We start from the raw sequence: 23,708 nt of genomic DNA on the forward strand, positions 1-23,708 counted from the left end.
GGGTGTGCTTGTGGGTGCGGAAGGCCGGTTTTCTGCTTTGGTATTCTCCAATATGTTAATGAATGGGACGAGGACATAAGGGACCTGGGGGTAATGTTCTATTACTTACCGGTAATCTTCACTACTCCAGGTCCTGTTGTCCTCGTCCCATTCATGCGCCCCTCCCTCCCTCCCGGGCAGCCGGCCTTCCTACCTGGGCTTGGTTGTACAGACGGGATGCTGGGTAAGTACTGCTTATGTACTCCCGGTGGGAGGGGCAGTATTAGGGTCCCAGCATGCTTCTGTTCTTTTTTTCTGTCGGGAGATGGTTATCTCCAATATGTTAATGAATGAGACGAGATCAACAGGACCTGGAGTAATGAAGATTACCGGTAAGTAATAGAACATTCATAGTTCAGGGTTCTGAAAGTAAGAGTCACTTGCATCGTAATTACTGCTCCACTGGCTGCTGCCATAGTTCACACAAATTACAGTCTTACTCTGAATTTGACATTATTGAATCATTTATTTGTGAAGCACACCATTCCTAGGTGTTCGAAAATCATCAAAATACAGAGGTCATCACAAGACCCAAAATCCAATACAGAAGCATAAAAACTACGATTCACATATCCAAAAGTACAAAGAGAATTGAAACAGAGGAAGATAAAAACAGCTTGAAAAAAATGTTAAGTGCATAAGCATTTGAGGGAATGAAACATACATAGAAAAAACATACTGTGCTGGTAAATGACAGGGTTAAATTGAGGCCTCCCTTTTATGGCTCTTATGTAACAAGCTTCTCTTGATGCACTCCAAGTAGCAGGGAGTGCCTTAAAAGTGGAAAGCAGATGAAAACAGTCTTGCCATCAGAGATAATTCCAAGAGGTGATGATCAGGTATGGGTCCTCTCTCCGTGAATACTCTCTCCGTGGCTAGAATTTCCATATTGCAAGACGCCTGGAAATAATTGCTTTCCTCCAAGGAAATTCTGTGCCCATGGGATGTCAGCTTCAGACAGGGGACGATATAAGTAAGCAGGACCCTGATGTTAACATATATTTAAATTAGAGTATAATTCAGAAGGTCGAACTTACTGTATTTCAAGAGACTTATTACATTTACATAATCATTAGAGATTATCACAATCCTGCAAAATTGTTTCAAGTACAATATAAATGACCAGCTACTTTAGCATTTAATTAAAGCATTCCTCAGGTCATCCATGCTTTGCTTGGCCCAGTACAGACCTTTATTATTACCCTATATAGGATCTAAATATTACATTGGATTTTTAGTGTGCTTTTGTCAACATCATAATATGGCATACTGTGGGCTTTTTGACCACCATATTTACTGGTTTATTTACCTTTCTGAGGTAAAAGTAAGCATATATCTCAGTACTCACCATATCCAGGAGTTTTATTATGAGTGATCTGACAATATAATGTATGTGACATGCATGTCTGTGGTATTTCTATAGTAAGAACCTGGTTAAAAGGCAGTGGAGAACTAAACAGGGTCAAAGACAAGCTTAAAGTCAATGAGTAATAAGAGAAGCAGCTGATTTGTGGACAGTTAATGCATTGTACTGTACTAAAGTTTAAAGTGGTGCATTGTCAACTCTTTACTAAATTCGAGCAGCAGTCGTTAGTGTTAATGGATATGGGATGTTGTTCAAGATCCCGGGTGCATAGATAGAAAAGGTGTGCTGCCTTGATTTTTCTTTTTTATGGCAGTCTGATTGTATGCTCGCTTCAGGTGTGTGAGAATCAGAAGAGTCTGTGAGCTTGTCTGTGAGCTATGCTGGGGTATTGATTGTGATGGCTTCCTAAATGATAGAGTTTGAGTTGAAGTTGGTAAAGGCTGGCAAGGGGGGGTAATAACATTACATCAGGATGAGGAGATGTGATCTTATTTCATGAGGCCATGGAGAAGACATGCTACAACATGTTGAATGTCCTTAGGGGGTGCCAGTGTGGGGTTTGGGAGTTCGTGGGGCAGGGTGGTACCATAATCCAGATGCAAGAGTACATGGGTTTGAACAGTAATTTTCAAGTCACATTCTGGAAAAAAAAACTGTTTCATTGTCTTCAGCAGAAAGAGCTGGCACCAGGCCATCTTTTTGTTGGCAGTGTGTTCCTTGAAGATGAGGTTGGTGTTCAGAGTCCATGCACGTGACTTGGCATTCAGTGATAGTTGGAGTTTCAAGCCCTCAAGGTCCATGTATTTGCACCAGGTTTGAACTGGTTCTGGTTTGCTGTTCTTGGAACTCTGTCTCAGGTGGATTGAGCTTCCGAAAGGCCCTGGACATCCAGGTCTGGATGATGTGCAGGCAGTGTCTGAGAAGTTGAATGTCTGAAGCAGATAAGACTTGCAAGAAGAGTTCCATTTGAAACTCCCAGGTGTATATGAGAGTGGCCTGGTCGACTGTGTCAAAGGCAGGTGAAAGTTTCAACAACATCAGTATCTAGGGATCAACTTTCTCTGAGGTCAGGAGGGAATTGTCTACGGTGTTTAAGTTAGTGGTCTATGTGCTGCAGTTTGATCCGGAGTCAGACTTGTAGTTATGCAGGAGATGGTTTGTATCAATGTGAACTTGGAGTTGAACATAGACTGCTTTTTCAATTATCTTGCCAATAAATGGCAGCTGAGTGATTGGACAATAGCTGGTTAAGTCATCAGAGTCTAGTGTAGGGTTTTAGGAGTGTTGGTATCTGGCCTGTCTTGAGAGCCTTTGGGAAGATGCCTTGAGTGAAGAAGAAAATGACAATGGTGAGTAGGGGTGAGAGAGCCTCCCCAGAGAGAGCTTTGAGGAAAGATGAGGGTAAAACGTTATCATCAAAAAGAGTAGATTTGAGGGAGTTGAGAATGTTATTGAGATGTGTGAGAGATGAGGATTTGAGAGCTGACCATTGCAGGATGCTCCGGGGTGGGCATGGGAGATGAAGCAGGTTAGGTGTTGCTGATGCGCTATCAGATTTTTTGCCCACTAAATAAGAGATTGATGGCATTGAGCTTTTCTTTGGAATGAGGGATAGGTGGGTCTGGCAGGGGGTTGATATAGTGCTTCATTGTCTTGGGAAGCATTCGGCTTCCATTGGTGACATCATTGATGGCGCTGGTATAGTACTTTGCCTTGACTGATGTGAGGAGCTATCTGCATGTTGGCCTGAGCAACATAAGTATCATGAGGTCATCAGGAGTTATGTTTTTCTTCCATTTTCTTTCCTGCCTGCAAATTTTTCGTTTATTGTCAGCAAGGTTTTTAGAGTACCAGAGTGCTGGAGGCTTTGGCTGGTGCTTTTGTGTTGTAATTGGGGCGTAAATGTTTACATTGATCTCCAAAACATTGTTAAACTTGTATAAAACAATTTTGACATCGGACATGGAGTTGCTAGAATGAAAGGTGAGTTCAAGAATTAGGTTGTCTGTGGAGAATCCTTTGGAGGATGTGAAGGTTTGGTTTTTTCTACTTTTTTTACCTTCATTTGTTGGTAGGATGCTCAGCAGGGAGATAGGGATGACAAAGTGGTCAGTCCAGTCCAGGTGTATGGGTGGTTGGCATTGGATTGTTGGTGATGTTGATGAGACACGGTTGAAGATGTGGCTCTTGGAGTGTTAGTTGTGTGACATGCTGTACCACATTGAGGTTGAAGAGCGGATCTAATTTTTCTGAGCTTGTGTTGTTTGTGCGGTTGAAGTCCCCCAAGAGAGCAGAGTGGGCATAAAGGATGAACAAGATGGTGAGGACACCTGGAAATTCATCCACAAAGTCTTTGTTCTGCCAAGGAGGCCAGTAGATGAGATGAAAAATGGCGGTCTGAGTTGCAGAGAGTGGGTCAAGACATGTCACAGGATCCATAGAGTTGAGTGTTACTTGCTTGGCTATGGTGCATAGACATAGAAGAAAGGCTCAGTGCAAATATAGCAATACTACCAGGAGAATTTACAGATTCAGATTCGAATCAATAGATTCAGAAATATATTTTACCTGATTTAAATCTGAAATTTATGTGCTCAATAAGGATCTATTATGACATCTGAAGTACAATGTAAAATGTAAATATAAAGGACAGTGCACAAAAGTGCCTATAGAAACTAAGCAGATGAGTGAAATGCAAATGCTTCATCGTGGCTTATTTGATTTGCACAATTCAGCAATATCGTAAAACTGTAATTACCTTCAAAGAAATGTTTTACTTTACCATTTAGGTTAACAATTCTTGTCAATTTCTCTAAGTGAAGTGTCTGTACCGAATTGTTTTTAATCTTGACTGCACCTCATAAACACTACTCTTGTCAACATTTGAACTATTAGCCCGGATATTACTATAAAATCAGATGTATTTGATTGTTTTCAACTCCTCTTGGTCTGCCATTTGCATGCCAAAAAAAATCGTTCCACATCCCAAAAATTACATTGGGAGAGACTGATGCTTACATTTACAGTGTCTTTTAATTCTTTTGTAGGCTTCAATGTAGAAAGATATATTTCTTTTATGATGGCATAAGCAAGTTATTTCATGTTCATCTTGAGTAAATTCGCTCTTGTTCAGTAGTATGACCTTTTACAGGAATACCTTGTGATATTGCTGAACATTTGATAACAAATTAGACCCTTCTCTTTAAATCCTTAACTGCATCATCATCATCATAAAATATTGTACTTTTAAACGCATTATTACTCCAAAATGTCACTCGAATTAACATTGTAACAGTTTCTTTCTCAAATGATAAATTCACCTATATTTTAAGAAATACCTCTTATTCGAGTACTGTTTTATATAGACGGAAATAATGCAAAAATTCAGATATCATGCACAATCATAATCAACAGAAAAATATGGAGTTTCAAATATTACTCCTCGTGGACATATTAAAAGTAGGTTATAAAACAGCACGTGTGAAACACAGCAGTTTTTTTTCTATTCGATGTTCTGGTTTCATTCATATAGGATATGCCATAGTTGTTAGAATAAAAAAGTTTGGAAGAACTACAGTACAGAAACGATGTACTTTTTGCCTCATAGTAGCTTTTTCTTCATTCTGATTGTGTTCCCAAAAAGGATTCCAGTTTTCCAAGTATTATATGTATGTATGATCATGGATGTAATTTCTTTGGTGCTCTGCTCATGTCCAATTGGTTCAACAAAGTCAAAAAGACAACATATCCGCCTTCCCAAGGAAACTGAATGGAAAAAACCCCATTAGTAAGAAAAACACTCCTGTGTTGCCTAAGATGTAGAGCCTATGGAATCAGAATGAAATGTTATATACCCTGAGGAAGCAGGAGAACTTAAAAAGCTGTTATTGCTTCCTTTATTTTCATTTTGTCCACTTTCCTGATCGCCCCATGCAGGGTTCAAAGCTGTCCTGTGTTGGCCCGATTCAGAAATCTCCCTCCTTGCTGGAAGTTTATCTACAGCTGGGGTATCATGTTTTTCACTCATGTGGACCCCTTTAACCCTCTCCGTGTAAACATGTCTGTCCTCCTCCTGAGACCTGGCGTTAGCAGGCACTGTGAGGGTACACGTTTTCCCCTGGTTCGAACACCGGCGCAACGCATGAGGTTCCCGCTCAAAGTCTGTGAGAGGAAAGTGAGCCAAGGCAATAGTCTGATGTGCGAAAGTATCTGGGATAATAGAAACTGAAGACGACCTCCGCGAGCTTTTTCTTGGGCTCGGGTGCGGTGATTCGTCAATAAAACTGACTACCTCTTCCCTGCTAAAACATTTATAATCCTCTTTGTAAAGTTCTTCCATTGCAAACTGTTTAATTGAAATTACGCTTTCTGCGGACTTCCTCCGTTTCCGGTGTGGGACGCCCTCTTCGTGGTATGATTGGCCGCTGCTTCGCCTCCTCTCATGTCGAGGCAAGCTGAAGAAGGACACCGCCGCCATGTCCTCTGCTGATCCCCAGCCGTGAAGAAAAGCAGGAATGTGACCTGTGGTCCATATCTCTGTTTCATCGTGAGAGTAACGCCTTGTCGGTGGGACCTAAGAAAACAAATAACACATTGATGAAGCCTTTCCAAATAATCTGCAGTGATGCAATGGTGTATTCAAAACATGCTGCACGTGATAGCTATGGCACAAATAAAAGATTCATGAATGATTATGACTTGATAGAAAGCTATTGAGAAATGTTTCAACCCGGAGACTTTAGAAATATAATCCACCCATTCATTCTGTGGCACCACACAGTTTATTAACTATGTTAGCATAAAAAGCAGGTCCACTTGTTGTTTCTGAAGGCTTTGGCAAATACTCTTGTAGAACAATTTTAATATACTTTCTAAAGTCTGAATGCCCATGAAACTATTTTATAAATAGAACAAAAAAAGTGAATTGAGGTAATGCTACATTTCCGTCCTCCCCAATTTACATTTGTATATTAACAGATTCATTAAGCAGTACTTTAGTCAAACTACTATTCTTAACAGAGGGCATACAATACTTGCTCCATTTGTAAGTGCGCCTAGTTTCAAACAGTACTAGATAGATACTCTTTATTTATAAAGCTTTAAAGGGGCTCAGAAATTGACGTTTTAAATTACTTCACTATCACTGACTATCAGCTCACATTTAAGAACATTGTTAAGAATTCGAATATTGGGTCTCCCGTGTATTGAAAACATTTTAAGGCATAAACAACTTTACAAAGCAAATTCCTTTTCAGATGCATCCCACAAACTGATTACCTCTCCCAAATGGGGTGCTTCTGGTCTATAAATAAAGTCGTATAATAGCTATTTGGGTGTATTCTCCCTTATTGAAAGAAACATTAACATACTCTTAAAACAATCGAATCCACTTTGTGGTTTGTTATTTAATTTAGACATTCGAAATGCAAAGATTTTTTGTATACGCCTCCTTTTAGATAAAAAGATTTGTTACTATTGTTGGGTTTATATTTTTGTACAATACCGGTTTCATTTAGCAAATAATTACATTTTGAAAAAGAAGTAAAAGTGATGGAAATGTAAACGTGACTGATTCAGTTTCAACTCCACTTTAAATAGAAAAGACACTAGTGAAACAGGCATTGACATTACATTGGAATTTTAATCTTCAAAATGAGTACGCTCTCTGAATCGGAAATGAACTTTTTGCTTATATGTGTCATACGCCAAGTATGTGGTTATGGCACGATTATTTAGAAACATATTTGAACTTAAAAATATATTGGATAGAAATAATATCAACAAGTATGATAAGCATGTTTGGCCTTTGGTTGCACTCCAGCTTGCTAATCGTTAGAAAAAAAGTGTTATGATTTATTCAAATGTTGAGGTTGAGTCCAAAAATACAGCTGAAGTATTATTGCCAAATGCACACTTAAATTGTAGGTCAGATCGTTCACTTTCCAACATACCATCAACATCTTACGACAAATAATATTAGCTCAACCAGAGTGCAAAGGGGCCGTGAAAATCAGTCATTTCCTTGCAATGACCAATCCTCTACCAATCAGAATGCGGGACTCATTCTGATAGGTTTATACTTGATGGTCATAAATTGCAGATAGAGGGTTCATTACGTGTAATTTTTTTATCCTTCAGAGCTGTCATCCTTCAGTTTGCGCAGTACTGTAATCAAGTATACTAAAAAAATATAAAGAAAGAGATTGAAGTTGGGGGGAACGTTTTCCAGCATAACATGTTAATCACTGTTAGGAATACAACTACATACATGGAAACAATTGTGTTGTAATGAGTCTTTTTGTTTTCACGACAATTATGCAGGAACTAACAATAGAGCCTAAGGGTATCCCAACATCCATATCAATAAATTCTTATTGTTTTATAAAATGTAAGAACTCCAGTCTTACTTATTTAGGATAGGATGTATCGCTAAGGACACCTGTGACCATATATAATGTTTTACAGAAAGATGAAAGCAGAATTCTGCATTGCCCTGCCATATCATCATTAAGTAAAGTTTTTATGGCACTTTATTCTTAAAATGCTAGTGTGTTACGCAAATGTATACTACGGGCCAGAGTTACCAAACTTTCACGCAACGCAGCAAGACACCTTGCTGCGCTGCGTGAAAGGGAAGGAATGCGCCATATTTACCATTATATAGCACATTCCTCTCCTTTCCTTGCATTGGTGCACAATGTGCTGCTTTGCGCCCACACAGGCACCTTTGCACCAAGGTGCAAGGGTGCATCCATTACAGGCAGGATTGTTTTTATGCAGGAAGGCCACCTTGCAATCCTCTGAGGCTTTTTTCTCTTTCTGCATGTGCTGCAGCATGCAGCACACATAGAAAGAGAAACAAGGAAGAGAAATACATATATTTCTCCTCGTTAGGCATCCCTGGGAAGGCGTAGCATTTTGGCGAATTCCCTGGCCTACCACTATTTGTAAATCTTGGAATGGGCCAAAACCCATGGGTGGATGTTTGGGAACACCCAAGCTCCATCCATAGAACGCCTCCCTGGCGCAGAGTAACGCAAGGCAGGTACTTGTGCTGCTTTTTGTTCCTCCAGCTTTACCAAGCACTGAAAAGCACGCAAGGTGCCCTTGCATTGCTTGGTAAATCTGACTTTAGTGTAGCATTGCCCTTGCATTAACTTGCATGACAAAAGGTCAATGCAACACTCGCCCTAAATCTGGAGTAAAATTCCCTAAAATTCAGAACACACCCATGTCCTACACTATGGAGAGTAAATAGGTGATTGGTCTTACCAATTAATTTAAATTAAACTGCAAAGGATTCAATAATATTAAAACAGCTTATCACCTGCAGAGACTCTTTTTAAGATCTTGGAGCAGCAGTTATCCATTATGTGCGTGTGGATATCAATAAGGATTAAACAACAAAGCAATGTTTCAAAATACTTTGCTTCCAAAGTTTATTTATTGCTTTTTATAAAGCCCGAACATGACCACCATGGTATCCGAGTGCTGTACAAAGAGAGAGCTGATGAAGGTTAAATTAGCTGAAAATTCAGCAAAACAATTATTAGAAATTGTTCAATGCTTTATCAAACCAGCAGCCCTTGACAGTACCGTGCTTCCCTCCCCTTCCCTCTGTGCTGGATTGTCAAACTTTTTCCAGGACAAAATTCAATCTATCTATGACATTTTCCCATCCAACTTGACCCCATCTGAGCACAATGCTACTCCGAACAATACTGAGTCATTGACCAAATTCCGTCCTCTTTCTCAAGATGCTTCCTTAAAAAAATTATTGGACTGTAAATCTGGCTCGCCGGGTGATCCCTGCCCAGCCCAGTTCTTTAAACATCTGGCCCTCTGTTTTAATGCCCTCCTGAACCAGATCTGGAACTCTTCTCTGAGTTCGGGCATCTTTCCAGCAGCTTGGAAACAGGCTTTCCTACTGCCAATCCTGAAGAAACCGGATGCAAACTCTGCGAAATATAAAAACTTCAGACCTATCTTTCTTCTGCCTGCTCCAGCGAAAATTCTTGAATAGATAGTCCAGAGTCAATTTTCGGAATTCCTGGAAGCTAACAATCTATTCCACGACTCCCAATCTGGCTTTAGAGCAGGCTATAGTACGGAAACTGCACTCCTAGAAGTGTCAGAGAGAGAGTTTGCGACAACATTGACCAGGGCAACGCAGCAATGCCCTTGCTGCTGGACCTGTCCATGGCCTTCTACATGGTGGCCCATCCGATTCTCCTGGAGAGATTAAAATACCTGGGAATACAGGGCGCGGCCCTGTCCTGGATCTGGTCCTTCCTTGAGAACCAGTCACAAGTTTTTCTACGTCTCTTGGTCTCGTCCCAGAAACACCTGGTCTGTGGGGTTCCCCAGGGATCCGCATTGAGTCCACTCCTTTTCAATGCTTACCTCTCTCCGCTTGCAGCCCTGGTCAAACCCCTCGGGTGAAGGTGATCTCCTACGTGGATGACATCCAGATTCTGTTCTCTTTTAAAGAACAATCGAGGCTGCGTTTGTCAACTTTAAAGAAGGTGTCTGAGTAACATCTCGGTTTGGATGACCCAAAATTGCCTAAAGCTGAACTCGGATAAAACCGAGGTGCTCTTCGGCAATCAACGGGCCTCCCCACCCGCTGCGCTCTGGTGGCCACAAGAACTTAATCCCCCTCCTGAGCCAGTGGACTCGGTGAAAATTTGGGGTTCAGATTCGATAACGATCTTTCTTGCAAATGTCAGATTCGGCAAGTCTCTTCCTCCTGCTTTGGGAAACTGCAAACTCTGAAGAAATTCCTCCACTTCCTCCCATTGGACTGCAGGAGGACGGTAGTTCACGCCCTAATTACATCTCACCTGGACTACGCTATTGGTCCCTACTTGGGACTCCCCACATATCTGACCCACAATTCAGAATGCTGCAGCCAGAATATTCTGCAAGTTACCCTACCGTCACTCCATCACTCCCCACCTGGGAAACCCTCATTAGCTCCCCCATTAGCTCCCCGTCATCAGGCAAATTGAATTTAAGGCACTCACCCTGGCGTGCAGAGCCACCAGGGGCCAAGGCCCGGCATACCTGAGAGTCAGACTCCAACACTACCAACATGACCGGGCCTTGAGATCCAACCACCTAAAGCTCCTCACCATTCCCCGCTTTCGTAAGGCGAGGATAGGCGGCAGAGCATTCGCGGTACGGACCTCTAAACTCTGGAACACCATGCCACTCCCTCTCCGCTTGACTGAACCAGAACCAGCCTTCAGGCGAGCTCTAAAACGTGGCTCTTCAACCGTTCCTAATCTTGTGTGCACCCTATGTCAGTCAACTGCCTTAGCGCCATGACACCTCCGTTGGAGGTAGCTGTGCGCTCTATACATTTCTAAATAAATAAGGTTGCAATACAGTAAAGCATCTATCTCTTATGATACGCTGTATATAGTAGTTGAAGAGCAAGGTACAAAACAATCGGATAGATATAAAAAAGGGTGAATGACAATTTCAAAAGAGTTCTCTTATGACACATTTATTTTCTAGAAGTAAGGCTTTAACTTCCTTCTTGAAAAGCCTGAATGAGGTAATTGCTCTCATTGAGGGTGGCAGGTAGTTCCATCTTTTAGCAGCGGATCAGCTGAAAGTGCAGTTGTGTTTTCTTCTTTTTAAAATCTGGCTTGTTCCAGTATGAGGTATTTAGCACTTTTAGAATTCCTTCTGCCACTTAATAGCGTGATCCTATTCGCTATGTATTTAGGACCAGAGTTTTGTAGAGCTTTGTGGGTTATGCATGCAACCTTCAGTTGGATCCTAGCTTCAACTGGGAGCCAGGTGAGGTCTCTGAGTGATGGGGAAATGCAATCATAATGTTGTGTGCCGGTTAACAGTCTTGCAGCTGCATATATTGCCGCTTTTATTGGGACTAGGCCGGCTTTCGGTAGACCTATGAGTGTGACATTCCCATAGTCCAGTCTTTAGAGTACTAGAGATTGAACCACCATTTTGAGGCTCCTAGGAGTATGAAGGGTTTTCGTTTTCTTAGAAGGTGCAGATGTAGGTTAGCCTGCTTCTGGTTGCAGCTTGTAGTGAGCTTGCATGTTTAGATTTGAGTCTAGTGTGATTCCTAGTGATATCACAGAATCACAGATGGTTGGGGTGAAGATTAGCGATTTGAGGGTATGAGTTTATAGTTGAGGTTGTTGAGATCTGAGGGGTGAGGAGAATAACCCTGGGTGTAGTGGGGCTACGTGGAGCATCGTGTAGAGTGGCCAAATCTACGCACACTCACGCGCTCCGCGTAGCCCCACTACGCACCACCCGCCTCCCTCCCGCCCTCTTTTTAAAATAAGTTAAAGTATTATAAAAGTAAATTAAATACCTTACCTGCGGTGCGGCGTCCTGGGGCTCCCTCTTCCTGCTTGACGACAACTTCTTCTCACAAATGCGCATGCGCGGACGCCCGCACATGCGCATGCGCATTTGTGAGAAGAAGTTGCCGGTCAAGCAGACAGAGGGAGCCCCTGGACGCCGCACCGCAGGTAAGGTATTTAATTTACTTTTAAATTCTTTAATTTATTATAAAATTAGGGCGGGCGGGTGGCGAGTGGCGGGCAGCTCTGCTTCGCCGCGGCATGTGCGTAGCACTGCCTGCTACGCCTACTTCGTAAACTGCGAAGCAGGCAGCACTACGTACACTCCGTGGGTGGAGCGGAGTACTACGCCCGGGATTAGAGGAGAAGAGAATTAATTTGATTTTCAGTGGATTAAGTTTAAGATGGTTGTGCAACAGCCATTCTTGTGTTTCCTCAGGGTGCCATCTAGTCTCCGGATATCCTCTTGAGAGGAGAGTTTGATGTAGAGTTGAGTATCATTAGCATACATGTGGTACAAGATTTTTGATTGTTTAAGGAGGTCAGTGAGTGGTTCCATTTATAGATTGAAGAGCGCTGGTCTAATTTTAGATCCATGCGGAACGCCCCTGTTGATGTCTGCTACATCAGACATGGTGCTGACGATTTTCACTCTTTGTTGTCAGTTCTGCAAGAAGGACGTTGTTGGACTTGACCCTTTTTGCAGGGTCATCCCTAAACTTTTTGCCTTTCTCCTAGCATTTTTTCTGACATGGTGTTGGTGGTTTTAGGACTCTGGGCACTTTAGCACTGCTGTTCAGTGTAAAGGGCGTGCGCTCTCTGTGTTAAATATGATAAGGATTGGTCTGCACCTGTTTTTGCCTATTTAATTTACCTGTCAGTCCCTTGTAAAGTGGTATCTCATATACCCAGGGCTATTAAATTAAATGCTACTGGTGGGCTTTCAGCGCTGATTGCGCCACCCACCAAAGTAGCCTTTCAAACCTATCTCAGGCCTCTGCCATTGCAGGGCCTGTGCGCGCAGTGTTACTGCTAATGTGACGTGGCACCTAAAGTGTGTGCCATGTCTGTGACCCCCCCTTTTACTACATGTCAGTCACCTCTACGGTAGGCCTTAGCTAGCCCTATGGGCCGGGGGCATAGTAGGTAATAGATAGGACATGTACCTTAAGTGTGTGACATGTCCTGGTAGTGACAAACAGCCAATATGGTTTCTCACTACTGTGGGGCTGCCCTCCCATAGGAATGCATTGGGGATTCCCTGATAAGTGTTTCAGTGGTAATCCCTGATATGAGAGGCGCAGCGTGGTCAAGTTTAGTATGTTTGAAATAGTAATAATAAATGCTACGCAATGGTGTGCGCAGATTTATTATGAATATTTTAGAAATACCACTTTTGGAAGTTGGCATTTCTGTGCTATGTGTCTGCCTGCCTGATGTGAATTGCATGTCTGGCTGGTGAGTGACAGGGGATGGGATATATGTGTGGTTCCAGGAGGGGCAGGGTGAGTCAGCACTAGGCTGAATGGGACATCTGCGTTGGGAGTAGTGGGAGGAGTAATCCCCTGACTCTGAATAGGACTGTGCCCAGCCTGTACAATGCTAGCTCCGCCCCTGTGGTGTGTCTGCTCACCTAGCCCCCACCTGACAAAGGGGAAGAGGAGCTTGTAAAACAAATTGCTCCAAATCCCCCCTGAACCAGTTGCATCTGGTTCCCCCATGCCCTGTACTACAGACAAATGAAAATGTGGTATAAATGTAGGGGCTGTGACCCTATGAAATGGTTCTATACAGGAGCTGTTCCTGACTTGGGGGGGCCTGTTGCTGCTGCTGGGCTCCAGGAGGAATCGCCATGAGGGACTGCCTCCCTGCTGGAGGGCCCTGTGTGCTGGCCTGCCTGGGCCCAGCTTTGCCCCCTGAACTCTAAGGACCTTTCAGGACTCCTTGGCGCCTTGTGAGCGCTACATTTAAATTGGAGGAAGGAGCATGGATCCTGCAGCACGGAGGCTGCGACCTGTTTCGAGGGAATCCCGGAGTGGGGATCCCCCCTTGAGCTCCTGAGATCAGCGGGTGCCCACCCCGCTTTATGCTTTAAAGGAACGGGAGCCTACCCCGTATTGCCACCCTTCGCGGGTGCCCATCCGGCGTAATTGCACTTTAAAAAAAACCCAAGCTGGAGCCCACCCCACCGGTCCTTGCCCCCACAGTCGAGTGCTGCCGCCGCTGAAGAACCCTGAGAGCCGCCACGTAGCCCGCGGCAACCCGGAAGGCAGGCAAGTTGCCTGGATATGGTCGGGGCCAAACCCGGAAGTGCTGCGGCAAGCAGGGTTCCCGTGAGCGGTAAGAGCCCTGCGCGGGAAGGAGAGATGCCGGCACGTCGACCGTCAGGCAGGAGCCCACCCCAGCAGAAACCGACCTGCACGCGGGAGCCTACCCCACAGTGAGGACCCTGCAGCCCGGAGAAGGAGGCGCCGAGGGAGAAAAAGGGAGCCTCGCTGGCCCCGGTGACTGCAACCCGAAGAGCCCCGGTGAGTGGGGGGCTCTTGGAGGTATCAAGGGTACCGGGAGTGGCACCAGAAGTGCCTGTGTGTGTCTATTTCCACAGCGGCGCCACAGATGCAGGCTGCTGCAACGTTTGGGGCATTTCGAATATCAGAGTCCCGGAGAGGGGCACCAACTTGACCCGTGCTCCGTTGTCCTTATTCACACAGCTGCACCACAGAAGCGGGCAGCTGCAACGTTGGGCATCTTTTTACTGCAGAGCTCCAGAGTGGGGCTCCTACGTATACAGTAGTGCCAGTGCCCACATTTTTCCTTACAGCTGCACCGCCATTAGCGGCAGCTGCATCATTTAGGCCAGATCCCTTTGGAGGAGTCCCCAGTGGGGACCCAGGAGGCACAGTGGTGCCAGCGCAATTGCGCACTTTGGAGTTTGCTGCATTGGCAGCCAAGCCCTGACATTCTGAACATAGGGCATTTGAGCCCTAGAGAAGGCCAGTTGGCCTGGGGGTCAGTTTTCAGTGGTAGCGCGCAAGGCCCTAATGTGATGCCTATAACGTAATGTGTTTATGTTTAGGAGGTTTAGGCATAATGTGTTTATGCTGGTGAGGCCTAATGCATAATATGTTTATGCTAATGAGGTTTGGGTCTAATGTGATTTATTGCCTAATGTCATGCTATGATATTTTAGGATGGTGTCTAATGCTAATATGATAATGCTTAGGTCATTATGGTACCAGTAGTTACTGATAGAGACAGAGACTGATAGAGACAGATAGAGATAGAGACAGAGACAGACAGAGAGACAGAGATATATAGAGAGACAGGGACAGAGACAGATAGAGACAGACAGAGAGAGGGATAGAGACAGGCAGAGACAGACAGAGAGAGATAGAGACAGAGACAGACCGTGAGAGAGATGGAGACAGGCAGAGACAGACAGAGAGAGAAAGATAGAGACAGAGACAGATAGAGACAGAGACAGATAGAGACAGAGATAGAGACAGAGATGGATAGGGACAGATACAAATAGAGACAGAGACAGATAGAGATAAAGACAGGGAGAGATAGAGATAGAGACGGAGACAGCTAGAGACAGAGATAGAGACAGAGACAGAGAGACAGATAGAGACAGAGGGACAGATAAAGACAGAGGGACAGATAAAGCCAGAGATGGATATAGACAGAGATGGATAGAGACAGAGACAGATAGAGACAGAGAGAGACAGACAGGTATAGACAGATAGAGATAGAGACAGAGAGAGACAGACAGATAGAGATAGGGACAGATAAAGACAGAGACAGAGGAGACAGAGACAGATGAGACAGAGACAGATGGAGACAGATGGAAACGGAGACAGATAGAGACAGACAGACATAGACAGATATATATATATATATATATATATATATATATATATATATATATATATATATAGAGAGAGAGAGAGAGAGAGATATAAAGAGATAGATAGAGAGAGATGGATAGATAGCGAGAGAGAGAGAGATAGCGAGAGAGAGATAGAGATAGAGAGAGAGGGATAGATAGAGATAGAGAGAGAGTTAGATAGAGAGAGATAGAGAGATAGATAGATGTGTGTATGCTGGGTCTGGTGGCTCAGTGGACGAATGCGTCTGATGGGCCAGTGTTCAACCTCATGGTCACAGTTTTTTTTCCTTTAGCCTGCCCCCCCACTGACCCCGCCCCTACTGGTGTTGCCCTCGGCCACAAACCACACTGTAAATTTTGCCCCCAAGAGAAAGTTTATGAGTAGCCATGGTCTAATTGGTTATAATTCTTGATGTGTTCACATAGCTGATCGTGGGGGCATTTTTCTACCAATTTAGCCAGGAACGGCAGATTGGGTACAGGTCAGAAGTTGTTTAAGTCTTTCTGGTCAGTGCTAATTTTTCTTAGTCGGGGGAGATACTTGGCCCATCTTCAGGCATTCTGGGGGAGGTCCTTGTTGGAGGACATCTTTTATTAAAAGAATGAAAGTACAGTACATATAATTAGAAGGTAAATGCATTTTTCAAGTTCAAAGTTTTGAAGGTCCACCAACACCATGGCAGTGTCTCTTGAACTTAAAGATAATATTTCAAATTGCAAAGTTGGCCGAAGTAGAAAATTAAGTGATTAAGGAGAAGGAAGGAGTGCTATTGTTGTAGAGTGTAAGTCACAGAGGCATTGTTAAATAATTTGAAACTTTTCATCAACCCAGGGCAAAGATAGGGAAAAGATATTTCTTAGAAAAAAAATGGTAGGGGCTCAGTATACACAAGAGAAAGGATGTTGCACACCCTTCAAATTCTTGAACGCGGATGAATCTTTATTTTAACAGGTTCCCTACAGGGAAATATAAATATTAAATGAGTTAAACAATGGTGGCATGTAAATGTAGAAAATGTCCATATTTTCTATGGAACCTTAAGTCAACATTCATGCGTTGTTTTGAATGGGAACAGTAAATGTAACCCCTCCGGAATCCTCCACATGCCCTACTGTTGCATAAACTGGAGTGGGAATAGCGTATTTAATATTCCCAGACTCCAATTTTTTACCTAATATGAGTTTCATATAATTTTTATTATTATTTGTTAAGCTTTCTAATTTTATTTTTTATATTTTTAATTTTTTTTAAACAGTATAATATTCAACACTAAAAAACTTGGGTCTGATTTACAGTTTGGCAAACGGAATATTCTGTCACAAACATGACGGATGACCCATCTGCTGTATTACAAGTGCCATAGGATATAATACACTTGTAATATGGCAGACAGGGCATCTGTTGTGTTTGTGATAGAGTATCTCATCTACCATGCTCTAAATTAGGCCCCTGGTCTGCTTTGAGCTTAAAAAGTATTCCGTTTTGAAATACAAATGCAGACATGTTGATCTGCCTACCTTTGCAGTCGACCATTACAAGTATTTGTAGCCAATCAAAGTGAGTTGCAATTTGCAACCAGTCCCATTAATATTAATTAGGCAGTCCATTCTGTAATCCACTTCGATTTCTTGGTTTGCAAACTAACCTATTAATTACTTTGTAGATCCTTTTGGAAAATAAGTTATAAGGCAAAGAAATGGTGAATATTTTGATTCGGCTTTTTGAGACCAGTTCTTTAGTACATCTGTCCACAGATTCGTTATCATTGTAACAATGTAAAGAGCAGAACAGACCAATTCCAGCTGCATATTTGTGTATGCTTTAAAGACAAGAGAACTCTCATCACTTATGCGGTCATAATTTTTTTAAATAGTATCACAAGCTTTAGATTTTGTAATCATCCTACTTGTATGTATAATTTCGTCACTAGTGACAGTTTTATATGCCATTTTTGTTTCTAAAATGGCTGTTAATAGAAATGTTCAAATTAAAAATGTAAAGCAATATCTATGAAATACAAGTCTGCATGTCTTCACTATTCTGAGCTTATTAATGAGAATTATAGTGCATGTTGTATGCATCTATATCAATGTGTTGAACATATTTTGTAAATATTATTCACAATGTGTAGACAATTTTATTTATTTTCTGGAATGTGATTTGTTTTCGTTTGTAGTTTAGTTTTCTTGCCAAAAATGAGGTATTTTGTTTTCTGAACATAAATAAATTGAAATCTATCACCACAGATTTAATTGCATACCAAAAAGCATTATAAGATATCTGAAAGTTGATCTTCCTTCAAGACACACATTTTTGTAGTATTATACTTCCATGCAGCACAACATATTGAGTTCCTTGTTTACAGAAATGGTTTTCCTAATTACATTACCTGAAGATAATGCATTTTGTCTTCCTGCATGTCTCTTAAAGGAAAGATCTGAGGAATTCCTCTTTCCAGTGCTGAAAACTCATACTTGGTAATGCGATTCATCACCAAAATATCTCCTCCATAATTGTAGTCATATGGTCTTTCATAAATCAAATCTGCATGGATTCCACCGTCGCGACTGTTTTCTGTTGAAAAAATACGCTTACAATTTATTAAACCAATGCACTAGAGTATGTCCATTTCAAATTAGAGCTGCTTGCAAAAAATAAGAGAGCATTCATCCCTCTTTCACAATGAACATCATAGAGTACATTGAATTGTTTGACATAGTACCATATTTTCTCTTTGGTTCCATCAACTCTATTTATCGTCCAGAGTGTCTTTATTTCACCCCATCATGTGGTTTTCTTATTTTGCAAAGTTTCTACTCATTCAATCAATGCTATTTTGGTTAAGAATTAGTTATGAATAGCCATAACATGTTGACACCTTTGAAAAAGATCTAAAAATAGTAAAAGGTTATTGGCTAGTCTTACATAGCATTAATTTGGATGTTATAGTTCACTTAGTTGCTTCCCTATTAACAGGAACTCAATCCATTGTTTATCTTGGATTTCATATGTTCTGGAAAATAGTATGCTTTTAGCCTCTCAGTGTACCGCCACGACTGTGGCCTGTTCATACACTGTGAGAACAGTAGGCTGTCAAATTATTAATAACTCACTGTGTATAAGTCAGTAGTATTCGTGCATTGTAGAATGATACCCTACTGCAATTGGGGCATGTATGAGAACTAGTTTGCAGGATATGTTGTGCATTGCTATGTATATTTTAGCCAACTGCATGCTGTGGTGGGCGCTGTAGGCTTTTCCCGGAGATCAAATGTTCCCGATGATTAAAAATCTTACTCCAGTATTAAGTTGGATCTTAAAATTAATAACTGAAAACTCCACCAACTCATACAATCAAACCTTAAATCATATTTTAATGTTGCAACGTTTTGAACATGGCTTGTTCTCCGCACAATCCAACTTCTGTAGCCTAACAAAAGGTATACTTTAGCTAGACCATTCAACACCTCTCTACTGAGGCAAATCGCCAGCTCACACCATCAAAGCAGTTTTCCTAGATGTCTGACTACAAGCTTCAGGGGGAATTGCCAGAAACGTGTTGATAGGAGACAAATATTATAGGAGGAAAGCCAATACATTAGTTGGTGAATGAGGCATTTCCATGCAAGGGCCTTCAATGACACCACAACTCTTCTGCCAAGTAAATCTTCATGAGTTAGTGTTGCCTGGAATTCCTTTGAAGTGAGAAAGGCTTGACTGATTAACAGTGGGCAGAGGTGGGTGATCTGTAGCTTCAGAGCTTCTCCATTCCATCCTGCACAGTGGAATACAAAGTACATGGTGGGTTTGGGGGTCACAAAGGGCATGCACCATGCACCTGTGGCCTTTGTGGTCTATCTGCACTTCAACATTGGCTTGCAACACAGAAGATTAAAAAAAATCCTGGTTGACGCAAAAGATATTTTACTACTTGCTAAGAAAACAGTAGTCAGGACTGAATTGCCCCTTGCCCTGACTTGAATATCTGTGCCCACAGACAACTCAGAACCAAGTGAAGTAGATGTTAATAATCATGAGTTTAAATCTAAAGGGACCCGTGAAATTGAAAACAGTCATGTAGAAGTTCCTGTAAAGAAGTCAACTTCCAAGCAATTAACCGTGAAGTGCATGTATCATGACTGCTACCACTCTAAAAACTGTTTGAGACTTTCCAATAGCCTTGCATCAGAGCAGCAGGGTGCAACAAAAGAAGGAAATAGTATGTTTGTGCCTTTGCCCTTCTCATCATTTTGAAGCATCCCTATGTCTGGCTGATTAGCCATATTAGAAATATGTTTTCATTAAGTACTCAATGTCGCACCAGGATCATTCATTATTGTCAGCCTTTGTTGTCTTATCTCTTATTATACTATTTAACTATGTCTTATCAGCTCACCAATACTTGAGACAGAAATTCATTTTACATGACCAGTTTCTCTACAACCTTCCCAATTGACCTTCAAATCCTATATTTACCTAATAGCTGATTGTAATATAACCATAGTTTATTTGGATGCCTTTGCCTATGTAATTTCGGCTTTACCTTGTCGCCTTGGTGAACTAGTTTAGACCTTAATGATTAAGTCAGCGTTGACTACCATCATTTATTTCTATAAGAGCCTGATGGATGAGCAAGCAGATTTAAACAGTGGATGCAAATTTTGCGACAACTTTTTTCAACCTACCTGTGATTTTGCATTGAGACCTATGTAGTGGTAGGTCATGTCACAAAATGTCTATTGGCAGGAATGACAGAATGACCTTCCTAATTAATACTAATTAGGTAGGTCGCTATCTGGAACGAACTTTGATTGGCAATTGGCCAACTCAGGGGTGGTTATGTACGTGCAAGAGACAGCAGACTGTCATCCCTACATTCCCATTTTCAAACCAGAAGCATTTTTTAGAGGAAGTTGTGTTCTTTAAATAAAAAGGTCTTGCCACTTGGAAAGACATGAGAGAGAGCATATAGTGGTTCCTCGATCACTGCATACTCCCCTTGAGGCCACCTGATTCCCAAAGGGGCAGCTATCTCAGGAAGACATCTTTCCCGTTGCAAATGAGATGCCAACCCAAGTCGGGTAAAAAGAAGAGCAACTCTGCTCAGGTGTCAGTATCAGATCAAAGATTTGTGACTGCAATCACGGTCCAAATCATTTATTCATGTCATTATGAATAGTAATTAGGTGGCGGGGACGCCCTTTCACACCCCGCCTGATTGTAATTCAGAATTACCTTCAAACCCCTTTTACAAGTTGGAAATGCATTTCTGACTCGCAAAAGGGATTAAGGGCCAGATGCACATAGCTTTAGCGATTTGCAAATCGGTCGCTAAGTACTTTACGACCACTATTTGTAGGAATCGGTATGTTCGAAACCTATTCACAAGCTGGGAATAGTGAAGCAAATGTATTGTGAGTTTAAAAAAAAAATGCGGACACATTCAGCATTCAGCGATTCACTATTAGGAAGTACTAAATAGTGAGTCAAAAATTGTATATTCAATAAAGTCACGATTAGGGAATGGGAAAATATTCGTCATTTAGCATGAGCAAATTAGCACCAAGTCAGAACAGGTGGTAACTGACTGCAACTTATAAAAAAGGCCCGAAATGCATCAAAGTCCTTTCAAAATGGCAGCATTGTACATAAAAGCGAGGAGAATGAGGAATTTGGCTCAGCTGAAGAGGAGGAGATGGGAGAGGATATTCAGAATCAGGGTGACCATCTTCAACCAGACAGAGGAGGACATCTATGGCCAATGCAGGCTGAGTAGAGCTGTCATTTGAGATCTCATTGCAATCCTGAGAGCACACCTTGAAAGCAACCCACTGCGCAATAATGCCATTCCCGCGCATGTGAAGGTGCTGTGCTAACTACACCTGACAGCATCTGGTAGCTACCAGGGTTGCATTGCTGTTGGTGTGTGTCAGAGTACATTGTCATTTTTTGTGTGTGTGCATTCCTCGATACCATAGTAATATATATCATACAACCCAATCCAGCATCTATCTACCCAGAAATGCCACAGAAATCCAACCACAAAATTAGATTTTCATAGGAGTGTCATTTTCTGCATAGGGTAGGGTGTGTGCATGGTACACATGTGGCCATATGCCCATCACACCTGGAATATATTTTCCGTAACTGCAAAAACATACATTCACTTAACACACAAGTGGTGTGTAATGCACACAACATTATCGCTGACATTGTATCCCGGTACCCCAGAAGCACCCATGATTCCTTCATGCTCAGGCAAAGTGGCATCGCCTGATGGCTAGAAAATGGGGAGTTTGATGATGGCAATCTATTAGGTAATGGAGCGCACTGCAATGCGTGAAGAGTGGTATTCTGACATTCATGTTGTGACTGTTGTGACCTGTGTGCATGTCTTCTACAGGTGACAGTGCGTATGCCTTACAACCCTGGATACTGACACCAGACAGTTCACCAAATAACCCCACCGAGCAACGCTACAACATTGTACATAAACGCACCAGAGGGATGTTTGGACTGTTGAAAAACTGATTTCGGTGTTTACATAAGAGTGGAGCAGCACTGCGGTGTGCACCAGGAACCTCATGCAAAATCAGGGCAACAACTGCAGTGCTGCACAGCATTGCCACCAGGAGAGGACTACACAGCACAGTGTCAGACTCTTTGTTTGAAGATGACGACATTGCACGTCCAACCCAGCAGTGAGCAGAGGAAAGGAGATCAGTGGAGGGAAGATGGGACGGGACCTCATTGCCAACAATTATTTTGGAAGGTAAGTCTGCAGTTATAATGCATTTGATCATGTTAACAAAAAACAGAAACGTAATGTTTGAAAGAAAGTTTTTTTAATGGCTTGTATGTATTTTAATTTCTTCATTAACAAACAAAGATGTAGCAAATGCTGGTTAATCCACCAGATATGAGCATAATCACATATGAGACACATAAAAAACATATAACAACGCAAATGGTTTCTGCCCCTGCGGCCTGATGGTGTACTCTCGTGAAGGGTGGCAGCATGTGTCCGGCTACTGCTGCTTCTTTGGGTTGTGGTATTGGTAGTGGGCACGCTACTGATGCTAGAGAAGTCCTCGCTCCTCTGACCATTACCAGATGTTCCACCTGCAAGGCGGTCAGTTTGCATTGCCTCAACCGCTGTTGTGATGCGTTACAAATGCTTTGCTAAGTCGCCACTGAAATGGCAAATTTTAACTTGGACATTAACTGTTCTCCTACAAAGGGTAGTTGTGTCATGTGTCAACGAGCCGACTGAACTGCTTAGAGTGTCCATTCTGGTAGCAAAGTGCTTCTCCGGGAGCTTTTGGTTTGTGTCAGTGTCTGATAGTTAGACACACACTTTTCAATTGCAGCTGTCATGCTGTCCAACCCACCTGTACATTTGCGTTTGATTTTCTGCCAACTGTCTAGATTCATTGGCCAATCCAAAGGACATTGTTTGTTGCATTGTCTGTAACCTCCTATTCATGATTTTTATCTGTTTTTGTGTAAGGCGTTGAACCTGTATAATGGAGTTCTCAATGCCATAAAACACCTGGGTGTTGTCACCTGCTTGTGGACTGAACGGGATTGGTTGTGAGACAGATCTTTGCCTGTGTTGTGGGTAACCATCCGACGAGTCCGGTATAGGTAAGAACGGTGGGGAGTGGCGGGGGGAAGTCGACATACGATGTGAGAGGGAAAATAAAATAAATAAAACCACTTACCTTGCACTCACCACATCTCCGAGTCGGCGAAACGGCGAGCACAAGGTAAGTGATTTGATTTATTTATTGATTTTATTTTCCCTATCCCGTCGTCTGTCGAATCCCCCCGCCCCCCCCGCTCCACCCCACTGCTCTCACCTGTAATGGCCACTGCTGATGGCCATGTCCCAGAAGTCGCTGCTGGCGTGGTCTCACAACAGGAGCTTAGCCTGTGCTTGGCTGTGGTTGACCAGCAAACACCTCTCCTGATGCAGGCTGCAGTGAACATACTGCACTACAGGTGTGCCCATGTGATGTTGGGGTCCATAGTATGTCCCGTTTTGATTGTCCTCCTCATGCA

At 42.5% G+C, this 23,708-nt stretch overlaps 1 protein-coding gene across 1 annotated transcript in view; it reads right to left on the minus strand.

Annotated features, from left to right (window-relative positions):
• Positions 1 to 485: 485 nt before the first annotated feature.
• Positions 486 to 23,708, minus strand: part of GPR153 (G protein-coupled receptor 153) — a 561,014-nt gene continuing 537,791 nt past the window's right edge. The window contains exons 6-7 of the mRNA XM_085608887.1: positions 18,034 to 18,218; positions 486 to 5,978 (exon numbers count right to left, since the gene is read on the minus strand). Coding sequence (XP_085465013.1) covers positions 5,217 to 5,978; positions 18,034 to 18,218 — 947 coding nt within the window. The 3' untranslated portion in view covers positions 486 to 5,216. The remainder of the gene's footprint in view (positions 5,979 to 18,033; positions 18,219 to 23,708) is intronic.

This window comes from Triturus cristatus, chromosome 1_2 (genome assembly GCF_964204655.1).
Source record: "Triturus cristatus chromosome 1_2, aTriCri1.1, whole genome shotgun sequence".
NCBI lineage: Eukaryota > Metazoa > Chordata > Amphibia > Caudata > Salamandridae > Triturus > Triturus cristatus.